The sequence below is a fragment of the Carassius gibelio genome, chromosome A11 (genome assembly GCF_023724105.1).
Source record: "Carassius gibelio isolate Cgi1373 ecotype wild population from Czech Republic chromosome A11, carGib1.2-hapl.c, whole genome shotgun sequence".
Lineage (NCBI taxonomy): Eukaryota > Metazoa > Chordata > Actinopteri > Cypriniformes > Cyprinidae > Carassius > Carassius gibelio.
Window position 1 is genome coordinate 1,749,066 of NC_068381.1, and position 14,756 is coordinate 1,763,821.

At 36.2% G+C, this 14,756-nt stretch overlaps 2 protein-coding genes and 1 long non-coding RNA gene across 18 annotated transcripts in view; 1 reads left to right on the forward strand and 2 right to left on the reverse strand.

The window, feature by feature from the left end:
* The window catches only part of LOC128021971 (E3 ubiquitin-protein ligase TRIM39), a 362,874-nt gene that overhangs the window by 329,875 nt on the left and 18,243 nt on the right, over nt 1-14,756 (reverse strand). For 2 of the 14 annotated variants that reach the window (XM_052609119.1, XM_052609121.1), the window contains exon 1: nt 5,058-5,146. The exons of 4 other annotated variants lie outside the window; for them this stretch is intronic. Coding sequence is in view for 2 of the 10 variants with exons in the window: in XM_052609127.1 (XP_052465087.1) it covers nt 270-817; nt 954-980; nt 1,082-1,220; nt 1,300-1,533; nt 3,309-3,404; nt 3,517-4,070; nt 4,407-4,470 (1,662 nt within the window). In the remaining 8 variants the exon portion in view is untranslated. Of the gene's footprint in view, nt 1-204; nt 818-953; nt 981-1,081; nt 1,221-1,299; nt 1,534-3,308; nt 3,405-3,516; nt 4,071-4,406; nt 4,491-5,057; nt 5,191-14,756 lie in introns of those variants that run through there. 8 more of the 14 variants (XM_052609086.1, XM_052609127.1, XM_052609140.1 and 5 more) reach the window with 8 other exon arrangements.
* Nucleotides 1-14,756, forward strand: part of LOC128021997 (uncharacterized) — a 336,783-nt gene that overhangs the window by 304,914 nt on the left and 17,113 nt on the right. For both annotated transcript variants that reach the window (XR_008185831.1, XR_008185830.1), the window contains exon 3: nt 3,888-3,928. This is a non-coding gene — a long non-coding RNA (uncharacterized LOC128021997). The remainder of the gene's footprint in view (nt 1-3,887; nt 3,929-14,756) is intronic.
* Nucleotides 1-14,756, reverse strand: part of LOC128021977 (E3 ubiquitin-protein ligase TRIM39-like) — a 50,323-nt gene that overhangs the window by 17,289 nt on the left and 18,278 nt on the right. The window lies entirely within an intron of this gene.

A 14,756-nucleotide genomic window follows, 5' to 3' on the forward strand; every position in this document is an offset into this window, starting at 1 on the left:
CAGCCATCTCAGTTCTACAGACATTATCAGAGTTTTGTTGTTTTGGCAATTTCACTTTGTCAGGGAGAAAAATTTCAGGAATATTTATGAAAAGTTGAACAAAAAATAATTTACTGAACAAGCATTATATTAACATTAAAAATATGTGATACAAACTTTTGGATTAAAAAAAACTAAAGCAAATGATAAAACAATAGCAGCACATAATGTTTCCAGATTTTTAATTATAAATTCATTATTTGAATCTTTCATTTGATAACTGTGTAAATTCATTTATTATAACTGACAGGTGTGATGATCAGTGGGCTTGAGTTTTTACCTCCATCATTAAGACCTGGGCTAAATAATGGATAGAGTTTTTCAGTGAAAGACTGAGCAGTGAAAGAGTAGATATGAGAGCTGGACTCCACATCATAAAAGGAGACCAGACCCTCCTCATAATCCACAAACACACCGACCCGCTGCGGCTTCACTCTCAGAGACAGAGAGACAGGAGGATCATCACCGGCTTTATATTCATCTCCATTCCTCAGAACCACAGTCCAGTATCCATCACTGGGTCTCAGTGTGAATATTCCCTTCCTGTTAATGGATTCTCTGACCACTCCTAAATCCCATTTAGTCTTTCCCTTCACCTGCACCTCAAAATAAAATCTCCCTGAGGAGAATCCCTCCTTTCCCAAGACACAGGCACAGTAATCAAATCTCTCTGGTTTGTCTGGGAGTTTCTGATCAATGTCTCCATGTCTCACTTGTTTTCCATCATCAGACAGAATGAGATTAGGATGAGCTGTATCAGGATCCAGAGTCACATCCACTGAGAAAACAGAGAATACAGATATTCTGTGATGCTGATGTTTTTAGTTAACCCCGTGTTTAATCAGATTGTAGTGCAGTAATGAAGCAGTGAGTGTATGAATGTAAACTAGTGTAGTGCAGACAGCACACTGTACCTGCATACTGCTGCATCCACTTCAGCTCTGTAGAGACACATGACAAGAAAACAATCAGATCTGAAGCTTATATTTAAAGAACAGAGTACACTATCATGTTTCTATCTGGTCAGTGTGTATTGATGTACCAGTTAGTGTGAGTTTCTCATCTATAGTGTCCTTCAGTTGAGTCAGATCTCTCCTCAGAGTCTCCAGACTCTCATGAGTCTTCATACTGATCTCAGGCCAGTTCCTGGTGTTTGTAGAGCTGCACAGGGATGAGTGAATCTACAGCAGGAGAGAGGAGAAATCCTTCAGCATGTCATATCCTGCATTATGATTGATCAGAGAGATCATGTTGACTGACCTGTAGGAGGTGGAGGTGATCTTCAGTGTGTGAGAGCTGCTCCAGCTCAGTGTTTCTCATCTTTAGCTCAGTGATCTCCTGCTCCAGCTCTTCAATCAGCTCTTGCTCCTGTTTCTCTGCTGCTTTCTGCTGCTCCTCCATCATCTCCAGCAGTTCAGTCTGATGTCTCTCAATGGAGCGGATGAGATCAGTCAAGAGCTCCACACGGACTGCTTTCTCCTTCTCTGTGTTTCTCTGCTCAACCAGGACAGGCAACACATTATTAGCAGTGTTTGCTAACAGAAGAATCTGTGTAACTATTGCTCAGACATTTTTGTTCACATACATAGGCTACATGTGTTTTCAGAATCCCTCAAATGAAGAATTAAACTTCACTCTGCACCCTGGACGAGAGCAGAACAAGCCCTGGACATTTTAGTTCTTGTTTTATTGGCTGTTGCTGTATATTTGAGTCTGATAGTCATCTGTCATTCGTTTGATTGTTTGTTTATTTTGTTATTGTTATGTCTGTCAGTTCTTGCCTCTTTATTTTCTCAAAATTGAAGTTTGTTGTAATAAAAACATTTACATTCATTATTTATTGAAAAAGTAAGTTGATCTTACTGAAATCCTCTTCTTCTTCTGAGACTAAATTTTAAAATGTATCTCCTCCTAGAGCTTTCAAGCTAAAACCGGCAAACTCGGGTCAGAGCTTCAGACTGGTCTTATGGATGGTTTATGGATTTCATAAACCAGACTATTAAAACTACCTAAAATCCCATAGACTTTCATTGAGGGGGTGAACATTTTATACAATAAAACTTAAGGTGTATTTTAGCTGTCTACTGCCATAGCAAAGCTTAAAAACTCTCTACTGAGAATACATGCTAGTCACTTGTTAGTCATGTTAACATTATGCTAATCACTTTGCTAGTCATGCTAACAACATGCTAGTCACTTGACAATCATGCTAACAACATGCTATTCACTTACTTATCATGCTAATTGCATTCTAGTCACTTGTTAATCATGCCAATGAAATGCTAGTCACTTGCTAGTCATGCCAACAACAAGCTAGCCACTTGTTGGTCATGCTAACAACATGCTAGTCACTTTGCTGATCATGCTAGCAACATGCTAGTCATGCTAGCAGCATGCTAGTTCCTTGCTAAACATGCTAACAACATGCTAGCCACTTGCTTATCATGTTAACAACATGTTTATAACATGCTAATCACTTGTTAATAATGCTAATGACAAGCTAGTCACTTGCTAATCATACTAAAAATATGTTAGTAACTTTGCTAATCATGCTAATAACATGTCACTTATTAAACATGCTAACAACATGCTACATACATCTTAATCACTTGCTAATCATGCTAATGACATGCTAACAACATGCTAGTTGCTTGCTAATCATGCTGGAAATTTGCTAATGACATGCTAGTCACTTTCTTATCATGCTTGAAACATGCTAGTGACATGCTAACAACGTGCTAATCATGCTAATGACATGATAATAATGCTGGAAACATGTTAATGAAATGATAGTAACTTCATTAGTAATCATTATTTATATGTCTATTATCTATTTATTTTTTTGATAGGTTTTATTGCCTTCAAAACTTGTCACATTCAGCCAAGTATGGTGACCCATACTCAGAATTTTTGCTCTGCATTTAACCCATCCGAAGTGTGTGTGCTGCGGCGCCCGGGGAGCAGTTCAGGGTTCGATGCCTTGCTCAAGGGCACCTAAGTCGTGGTATTGAAGGTGGAGAGAGAACTGTACATGCACTCCCCCCACCCACAATTCCTGCCGGCCCGGAACTCGAACTCACAACCCTTCGATTGGGAGTCTGACTCTCTAACCATTAGGCTACGACTTCCCTTTCAAACTACTTTAAACTGAAAGATCTCAAATTTTAAGTTTCTTAAAACTACTTAAACATTCTGGCTAGGCCTTTTCAAACCTAAAAGTCTTTCCACAAACTTAACTATCTACTTTTATTCTATTATTTTAAACTCACTTTTCTGACTTCTGCTGAGTGTTTGATGTCTTGAATCTTCTTGATTCTGTTCTGGATCATCAGCTGCACGTCTTTCTGTGTCTTCATCAGTTCAGTCTATAGAGAGAACAACACAGACACATTTATCATAACACAGATTAAACTCACAATATGAAATAAAATCTGATTCCTCATGATATCAGTCCTTTAAAAGAATAATAACGTATACCTTCTTCTCTTGACTCTCCTCTTCTATAGGAACAGTGTTGTGGTTCTTGTGGTCTGTCTCGGTGCAGAATGAACACACACATGTCTGATCATCTCTACAGAACAGATCCAGAGGTCTCTCGTGTTTCTGACATATATAGTCCTCCAGATTACTCACAGGATCCATCAGTTTGTGTTTCTTCAAACCTGCCACTCTCAAATGAGGCTCCAGGTGAGTTTCACAGTAAGAGCTCTGACACACCAGACACGACTTCAGCGCTTTCAGCTTTCTTTCCTCACAGAAGTCACACAGAACTTCAGTTGTTTTCTCAAGACTTTTCTTCTTACAGTGATCTACGAGCTCTCGGAGTGTGGTATTAATCTTGAGATCAGGTCTTTGCTTGAATGTTTCTTTACAGTTTGGACAGCTGCAGGTCTGGCTGTTGTCCCAGCACTTATTCAGACAGATTTTGCAGAAGTTGTGTCCACATGGAGTCGAGACTGGATCAGTGAACACATCCAGACATACAGAGCACTGAATCTCCTCAGACAGTGAACTCATGGAGGATGACATGACTGGAAAGAGACATTATTTAGGATTAGTGTGAACTCCTTCAATACTGTTTATGAAGAATCCCATGATGCACCTCATGAAGCTGGTTGAATATAAAGAGTGTTTAGAGACAAAGAGTGCTGAAGAAACTCAAATATAAAGAGATCATGTACAGTCAGCTGGTTATTATTGTAAAATGAACCCAGACAAGCTGATCAGAACCTAAATGTGAAGCTCATAAATACATATGCACAATAATTATTATTGTTAAGATTATATTATTTGATCTGCATTACATTCCTGAACTGTACATATTCAATATTATAAAAGAAAAGTGTTTTTCTGGGTTATTGACTTACATGGATATTCATGGTCAATACTCTGTCTCCTGGTTTTTCTTGCTGTTAGTGAAGATTCTGCCATTGTTCTTTCCCTCTTAAAGCCTTTTAAAGAAAAATGATAGTTTAACTGGTTAAAATGTGGGAACTGATAGTGATGGAAACACAATCATTCGTTTGAAACAAAGTGAGAGACTCGTAAACTTACTGAGCAATCTGAACTATGACCTGCTGTTTAAAGAGAGTACAAAGTACAAGCTTTATATTTTCCAACAAACATATATATCTCCTTATCAAAAATTAGATTAATCTTTCCACAAACTATAGTATATGATCATAAGTTATTGTGTAATGTAAAAGTGATTTTCAGCTGCAGTGAAGCAGGTTTGTGTTCAGTTTGTCTGCAGGTCATTTACTTCCTGTTTTACCTGTTTGTCTTTATGTCGCGTGACAAAATGACAGAAATACCATACTTTGTTCGATCTAATGACATACTGTTAATACAATTCTGAAATCATTTCAGTGCGGTAAACATCTAAAGTATCTGAGTATTTGTCACACTTAAACCTGCTTCTGTTCAACTCATTCCAGTCTGACATAAACCCTACTAAACCAGACCACTGTCATTAGAAACCTGTTCAGGACAATCTCTCTTATATTTCTATCACTTACCTGTGAGTATCAGATGTGTTCACAAGGGTCTCTGAACGACTCAATATTCTGTTGTTTAAAGAGTTCGATGGTTTCTGGCGTCCATGTTGTTGATCAAGTTAGTTTCTCTTTCTCTGAGTCTCTCACTGAACTACAGTGATGTCAGAGCTGCTCAGGGTGTGTTCTATGGAAAGCCAAATGGGTCAGAATTCGCATGCTTTCCACATTCAATATTTAAACAGCATTTAAATAAGCACTGTTAGGCAGTAAGTTGTGCCAGAAGAGGTGAAATTTGTGATTTTTTTTTAACTTTGTGTCTGGATAACGTACATGTGGATAAACGTCTGGATAACGTACGCATGAATAAGTACATTAATAATAATTTGGATTGTCCTATTCTTCCCCAAGGAAGGCTTTAAGGTTGTAATGATCATTATAACAGTACCTAAAGTACACATCTGTCTCCCCTGCATGGGCCCAGCCCTTGTCCTACATCTTATGATCACAGTTAACACCGGAGTACCACAGGGCTGTGTGCTGAGCCCATTCCTCTACTCCCTTTACACCCACGGTGATTGGCCTCATCAGAGACAATGATGACACTGTCTACAGGGAGGAGGTACAGCACCTGCCCACATGGTGCACTGACAACAACCTGTCCCTTAACACCAGTAAAACAAAGGAGCTCATTGTAGACTTCAGGAAGAAGAAAGGAAGCACGCACGATCCCATCCACACTAACGGGATTGTTGTTGAAAGTGTCTCCAGCTTCAAGTTCCTGGGAACCACCATCTCTGAGGACCTGTCCTGGGCCACAAACACCTCCAGCCTGGTCAAGAAGGCTCACCAGCGCCTCTTCTTCCTCAGGACACTGAAGAAGAACCAGCTGTCTTCAACCATCCTGGTGAACTTCTACTGGTGTGCGATCGAGAGCATCCTGACCAGTTGCATCACAGTCTGGTATGGGAACTGCTCAGTGGCTGAACGCAAGGCACTGCAGAGGGTGATGAAAACTGTCAAACGCATCACAGGGACATCACTTCCTGCTCTTGAGGACATCTAGAGAAAACGCTGTCTACGTCGAGCTTGCAGTATTCTCAGGACTCCTCTCACCCTGACCACCGACTGTTTAAACTCCTGCTTCAGGAGCCTCCAGACAAGGACCAGCAGATTCAGGAACAGCTTTTTCCCTACAGCTGTCTCCTTATTGAACTCTGCTTTCTAATCTAATCTAATCTAGTATTTATTTTTGTTTCTTAAGTTAATTTAGAAATATGTTTGTAACATTTTGTGTTTGGTTAATTCAAGTTTTTGTTTGTTAAAGGAACGAGCAAACGGAAGACAGTGAGTTGAGAATTATGTTTGATCAATTGTATTCTTCTCAAAACAACACGACTTAATACAGACATAATACACAGTTCATGCATTCCACAGCATTAATTTAAACATTTAACCTAGATAAATAAGCGCTGTTAGGCAGATATCCAATCGTTTGTGCGGAGAGTGAGCGCTTTGCAGGACATGGAGGCGTCAGCTCGCATTTATTTTTAATTTTTTAATGACAGTAAAAATTAAAAAATACGACGTCATAAATGTAAGAGTAGCCTATGCATCATTCAGAGAACTGCAAAGGGTCTACTTGTATTTGTGTGCACTCACAATATCAAATAAAACCTTATGCTTTATGTAAAATAAGGAAAACAATCAGGGTTGCGTTTCCCAAAAGTTTCGTAAGCCTAAGAAGTTCGTAAAAACGATCGTACGACTGATCTTAATATTACGGTCTGTTTCCCAAAAGCATCTTAACTTAAGTAGCACTTGAAAATCATCGTAGATCTACGAGTGCTCTGGAGTAATCATAAAGCCCTAAGTGCATCGAAGACAGATTTATGTGATTACAGGACAATCTGCAGATTACACCTTTAACTTGATTCAAGAGCAATGTGATTATAATATAAGGATTTGATTGTGCTTTATTGTACACTTTATGACTAGTTTTCTTTATTTTTTATTCATTGATCAATTAAATAATTAATAAAGACAGAAAGAACAGAAATACACAAAAAAAGAAGTTCTTCAAAGACTGGGTGGGGCGGGCGGGGAGGGGTATGTCAATTACTTGCTGAAGTGCACGAAAACCAGCTAAGTATTGGACCCTGAAATAACATCTCTCTCTCTCTGTCTCTATAGCCTACTCCTGTATATAAATAAATACATTTTAATAAAAGTATGCATTTAGCAGACTCTTTTATCCAAAGCGATTTACAGTGCATTCAGGCTTACATTTTTTTAACCTAACATAATAAGCATAATATTATACACTATAATATTGTATTGTATTATAGTTATTATATCCAAGTTGTCTGTCTGGAACGCAGCATTAAGTTTACGTCAATAAAGGATCGTTTATTACAATGAAGAGCCATTCTATAAGGTGAGATTTCAGCACTTGACAAACGGACAGCGACTCCTAAGCAGCACTTAAAGCACAGCTACGTGCGACTGTGTTAAGTGCATTGTTAGGAAACGCACGTGAAACAATAACGGATGGCTGTGAAATTACTTGTAGAAAAGACTCTTAAGTGCTAAGATCAATCGTTATCAGGAAACCGGCCCAGGATGCGATTTCTGTCTTGGTCTTGAGCAGGAGCGCTTCACCGACATGATAAATATATCTATAGAATGCTTTTTGCGTTTTAAATTACTATTTTAAAACGAAATAACTCAACAAACAAAAACACTTTCATTATGTAATCCTAAAGATGCATTTCTCTCTAAAGGCACGTACAATGAGGAGATGGCAAGTCCGTCAAATTCATTTTTGCAACATTGACTCAGAAGACAAATATCCCGCCTCGTTTTTTTTTTATTTTTTATTATTGTTTGTTTGTTCTTTGGCTGCTGTGCTAAAATTGTGTTTGCATGCAATAGCATTTAATGCAGCATTTTTGTGCCACGCTGAAAAATAACCGAGTAAATAAGATTAACATCATAATATTTTAAGAATAAAGTAAAAATTACGATAATAAAATTATGTTATATTGTGAAGTTTAAAAAAGTATGTGGCATCCATAATTCTTTTAACTTTTTTGAACTAACTTTGATTTATCGATTCATTAGAAATTTGTTTGTATTAAATTGTTCAGATTTTTTTTTCAACATATATTCAAAAATTCATGTTTATTTCGTGATGCAAATATTAAAGAGGAAAATATCACTGATTCATATGCAGCTACTGAACGAATTATTTCACTACAAATTACAAAAGCGTTAAACAGACGTTTATTGTTTGTATTTTATCATAAAATTGACAGAAGGCTAAAACTTTGTAACAAAGCACGAAGGTGATTATTGGGTGCTTGCGTGCTACTAATAATGATGGACTTGAAAACTTTAAACATAATTTCCAAGCATTAGCTTCTACGACTGTGATCATAAGGCTTCAGTTCTGTAGATATCAACACATGAAAAGTAGACTACTATATAGTTACAGACTTATTTTAATAGACATAACACTTGAACATTAAAATGTGTCTGGGTAGACCAGATTCAAAACATTTTCAAATAGGCAAATGTATAAACTTATTAATTATTTATCAATATATAGACTATTAACCTGAACATGTAGCGTAGCCTACAAGACACTGCTCTTGTAATAAGCAGCTGTATTACATGAACAAAACAAAACCTGAACTCTGAAATAATAGACATCTGCTGATCATACAATTATCTAGTTTTCAGAAATGAGGTCTAATCTAGTGATTTCTTTCTTTAGAGATGTGTTGATTAACTATTACCAGTAAATTCATATGTGGTCAGATTAAAATTAGCATATATTATCACTGCATTATTTTATTTAAATTGTAACTGTGAATATATTTGGACACTCCATGTTAGTCACTGAATAGACTTTTCATTAACAATTTCATTTCACTATGATGTACTGACAGTATAGTTTTATATAATCCGTGTGCATTGCTTATCCTAAAGATTTCCCAATTGATTTTCAATTTTACTAAATGCTGTCCTGATTCCTAACACACAACCAGAAGCAACCTGACCAGAGTTTCCACTTCACTGAAAAGGCCACGGACTTCCACTGACAAACCTTTAAGAATGTTTGCTGCCTCCAAACTGGATCCAAATTGGTAGTTATGCCTAAACATTGGTAACTGAACTGATCTCAGGATACTCACAACACACTGAATCAGTTTGTCCAGTGAGCAGAGTGTCCTCTAGTTTCTGTAAGGTCAGCAGATCTTCCTGATGAAAACCACATCAAGCACCTGATAAAACTCAACTCTGTAATACTCTGTTGCAGGTTTTGGCTTGTATGTGCTTGCATCTGTGCTAAAACGCTTAGGAAGTCGCCTTGGTTCTGGGACTTTGATAGACTCTAGATTTAGAGAATCCACAATCACATTTGCTCAAAAAGACTTTGAAAGGCATCTTCATCTCTTTTGTCTTTCAAGACAGACTGAACACAAGGAATGGCAGTTTCCTGAGCATACACAGTTGCCGCATGGCAGTGGGATTGGCTTTTAGCATGGGCTGTAAACTTTTCAACTGCCTTTTTCCAGTTTCTAAAACCAGTACTCACAAAGACAGGATCCATCTTAGAGACAAGCATTGTCTTCTTTGAGAGGATTTTTGAACAATAAAAGCATAAAACCCCTTTTAATGTGGTACAGTAATGCATTCATAGGAATATCTGAAACATGTTTGCTGAAAGTGTGGCACATAGTTTGCTCTCGTCTGTACTTTTATAAACTTGGGATCAGGATGTGCAGGATTTAAGCAAGTGATGATTTCTGAATCTTCTCTGTCTCTGTTTTCTGTGCTCAGCTGGTCTCTAACATTAGGTTTATTCTGAAACGGACGTTACAACACTGTTACACACCAAATAGCTCCATAGTATATTGTGTACAGTAAAGAAAATTGTACATTTAGTTTGTCATATCAAAAACTGTTCCCTATCAGTAATGTTTTATTCTTACCTGCTCATCTGAAACTGCTGTTTGACTATTGTCCTCACCCTGTCCCTCACTGTGATGTACACATATTACAGTTTTAGCCAGTTTTATTGACTGAATGAACTTTTCATTAGTGTTTGTGTGTCATTACCTGATCAGATGTTCTTCCCGTCCTTCTTTTGATTGGTTTCATCTGCTGCTACTTTCACATTGGATCTGAATCATCTCATATAAGAACAAAACCACTAAGACATACAACTAAAACACCAAAAACTAACAAATTATTAAACCGCACTGTATACAATCTGTTCTTAATATCTATTTAAAATTCTCTATTTAAAAATCTATTTTAATTGACCAAGTAATCCTCATTAAATAAAACTCATAAAAATCACAGCATACTTTTAAAGATGTATAATAATCTGATGATCAAACATTTTTGAACATTTCTCTGTTTTCTTACCCGTTTGTCTGAAAGAGCTGCTGTCTGTTGTCTTCTCCCTGTTCCTCACTGTGATGGAGAAAGGCAGGAATGTAAAACCTAACTTTACAAAGCTGCTGTTTTTCTATACTGTTTCCTATTGTATTTTATTGATTAATGGCATCTTCTTTACCTGATCACCTGCTCATCCTCTCTCTCTGCTGACTTTTCTACCTCGAATCTGTTATAAAAACATGTTAAGAGATTATACACCTCATAACATTATGACATTTGTGTATAATCATCATTCATAAAATTCTAACATAGTAGAGATTATCAAAAGAAAGAAATGAAGTATTGAAACCGCCAGTATGCGTTTCACTGTTTTAATGAGTTAGACACTTCTAGCGTTCATTCATGCAATTCGTTCAAAAGTCAGATTAATTTAGGAAGAAAACAAACACTGATGTGAATACTTTTGTTTTTGATAATTACAGACACTATTGAAAAATAAACTAGCAAAACAGACAGCTGCTTTGGTAACTTGTTATACTGATAGTTATAGCTAAATACATTGCAATGGATTAGCTAGCTAAAATATATGTGGTGTGAAAATATTACTGACCATTTTATAGTTTAATTTATAGTCTATATTCTACTGATAACTGAAACTATGTTAAATAAATGTTACTGTAATAATTTGAGGAATGTTTCATTTGCATAGAACGTGTTGTCTTTCTTAACGCTGTATTGCACCTTCGCGTGAAGTGGAAAATCGATTCATGAGCAATCGATGCCAACTAATTCAGCACCTTCACTCGGGACAGCGCTCTTGTGACGTATGACGTAAGAGGCAGCGTGCTAAGAAGCTTCCTAAGGGACACTTCGGGGAACACACTTAGGAACATTAACAGCTTTGGTAAGATATTTCTTTCGAGTCTTCTTAGCGCGTTAAGAGTGAGCGTTATTGGGGAACCGGGCCTACTTCAGTCATTTAATTTAGATGTGTATTTCTATTTTTCTACCGGACCGTGTACCTTCGTGCACATTTTGACTTGGGCTTCATTTTGTTTTCTTTTTTACGTTCAGGGACAGAAAACAAATAAACAACTTGAATATTCGATCTCTACAAGTGAGCGGGAATGAAACGCCCCTTTCCACTGATTGGTCAACCGAATATTACAACATAATAAAAGTACTAAAAACATAAGAGTGCTACGCTTCTACTTAACGTGTTTATTTCTACTATATTAATCTCTTTAATCATCTTCATCAAACAGCCAGATTAGGAGAGACATAGCCTATTGGTCCTTTGGCACACGCCTGTTTTATTATAGTATGCACCTATCAAAATCTGTCTGGCAAAGCTGCACGAGTGCACCGCGGGGAGAATGTAGCAGCCGCTATTAATTTATGTGAACATGTAGTAATAACTTTTGTTTTAGACAATATGATGCATTTTGAACTATGGAGGAAATTAAATAAAAAGACAGATATGAAAAGTTAGCACATCTATTATTTATTATTTTTCTATTTTGGGTTTTATTCATAGAACACTTTATGCAAATTTCGGAAATCATATGTTTGTTATTACACTAGCACGGGGCTAATGGTTCATCAGAGTGCTCGTTTCTGTGATTGAATTTAGTGAAATGTGAATTCGAAGTCATGATTTAAAGTTAAGCTCCTTTGAGTTATAAGAACATATCCAAATCCTGAAATATCACTTCGAACAATAAACCATAGATCAGTGTCAGAAGTTAACTTTCCCATAAAGGGCACTTGATTTTCAGTTGTTGTTTTTTACCTTTTTTTTTTACCATCTTTAATGTTACATTCTTACATCAAAAACATTAGAATAATATGACAATGGGCTGTTACCAATTAAATCAGTATTCAGGGATATTTAGTATTCAGAGATATGGAACCTGCGTCTGAAGATGCTTTTATATATGTATTTACAGTTTAATGCTGATCAGACGGCTGTACGCGCATTTACATAGCAATTACAAATGTATAATGAAATAATATTAATGTTTTAAACAACATGAATATATATATATATATATATATATATATATATATATTAATATTTTAATATAGAAATGTGAAGAAAATTAAATTCTTTGAAATTAAATGAAAATGGAACTTGAATTATGAAAGTAATATCACTAGGTGGCGGTATTTCATTGTGTTAATAAAGGTGTTCATTCAATCTGTTCGTTCAAAATGCTTGATTCATTAATTCAGGAATAAAATCAAGTGGCTGTCTATAATAATTGGTCAGTGAATAGTTTTTTTTTTTCCCCAAAGAGACTTACATAATGTATAAGTATATAAAGTATTTAAAGTATATTATATATTATTATATAAAGTACAATATTGTACACTATAAAATAATACTGTATTATATCCCATTGTCCGCCTGGAACGCAGCATTAAGTTAATGTCAATAAACGATCGTGTACTACAATGACGAGTCATTCTATAATGTGAGATTTCAGCACTTGACAAACGGACAGCAACTCCTGAGCAGCACTTAAAGCACAGCTACGTGCGACTGCTTTACGTGCAATGGGTCTCATTCATGAAACACGAGCAGAACGAATTTTTGTGTAAATCGCGTGTAAAGTGGTTTTGGCGGAAATTTTCGGATTCATTAAAAAGTTCTATTTTCCAAATGTTAGTTGGTACGAAAGAAATCTACACCTGCTCCCAGCCACGCGTAAATAGTGCGTTTAACGTCTGAATGTTTTGCTCATTAATACTGCTGCATTTTAATTCACCTTAATCGGGTACATATTTACACAGCATTTTGAAAAAAATATTATATATAGTAATTACATACGGTTTTTCTTTTAACTATTATTATGAGAGCCAGTAATAGGATCTGTAATATGCTGCCAAACTTCCTTTTTTAGGACCTGATACGCCACTAGTACGCTTGAAAATAAAATGTGGCGTTTTGAATGAACTTCTGATAATAAAACTTCAATTTCTGCAGCTGAGAAATGTTTCTTTTTCAGTCGCTTTTGAGAAGACATGTTGAAATCCTTCATTTGGTGTCATAATATGATGCTCATATATAGTTGTCGGTGGGATTTAATGGGCGTGATTTATGGTAATTGAGAGTGAGCGTGCACGCGCGTCCCATTTACGACTGATTTGAATTCATTAACACACACACACATTTCACTATTACATCTGACGTTTACGAAGTTTTTGTGAATCAGGAGAAGAGTTTTCGGGAAGTTCTCTTTAAGCGCAAATCACTCAGATATTTACTCGTATATTTACGAATGTTTCATGAATGAGACCCAATATTGGGAAACGCACGTGAAACAATAACGAACGATCGTAAAATTACTCAGAGAAAATGTCAATCGTTATCGAGAAACCCGGCATAGGCTGGTTAGTAGGTAGTTTTGAGTACAGGTGCAAAGTAAATTAATATTTATGAGATAAACTAAATGTTTCACTGGTAGGTTGCAAAATGTATGCTTACACAAAAGAAAGCTTTTCAGTCTCTGCCTCAGTGCGGTTTCTGTCAAGCTATTCTTTAATCTGGGCTGTGTTTCTCAATAACTATTGATTTTAGACCTGAAGAGCCTTTTCTACGAGTAATTTTACAATCGTGCGTTATTGTTTCACCTGTGTTTCCTAACAATGCACTTAACACAGTCGCACGTAGCTGTGCTTTAAGTGCTGCTTACGAGTCGCTGTCCGTTTGTCCAGTGCTGAAATGTCACATTATAGAATGATTCTTCATTGTAGTACATGATAGTTTATTGACGTTAACCTAATGCTCTGTTCCAGACAGACAACTTGGATATAATAACCATAAAACAATATTATATTATATTATAGTGTACAATATTATAATTTACATAATAATATACAATATACTTTGCATAGGCCTACTTATATTTTATGTTAGGTAAAAAATGTTAGCCCTAATGCACTGTAAGTCGCTTTGGATAAAAGCATCTGCTATATGCATAAATTTAGTTACATTTATTCATTTATATACAGTATAGAGACAGAGAGAGAGAGAGAGAGAGAGTGATACGTTATTTCTGGGTCCAATACATAGCTGGGATTCGTGCACTTCAGCAAGTTATTGTTGAGTTATATAGTCTTTTTTTTTCAGTCATTTAATTTAAATGTGTATTTCTAATTTACCTTCCTTTTTTAATTAAGTAATTTATACAGTAATTAAAAAAGCAAAGAAAACGATTTATAAAGTGTGCAATAAAACACAATCAAATCCTTATATTATAATCAGGGCTCTGAACCGGTTCAAGGAACGAAAACCGGAAACGAACG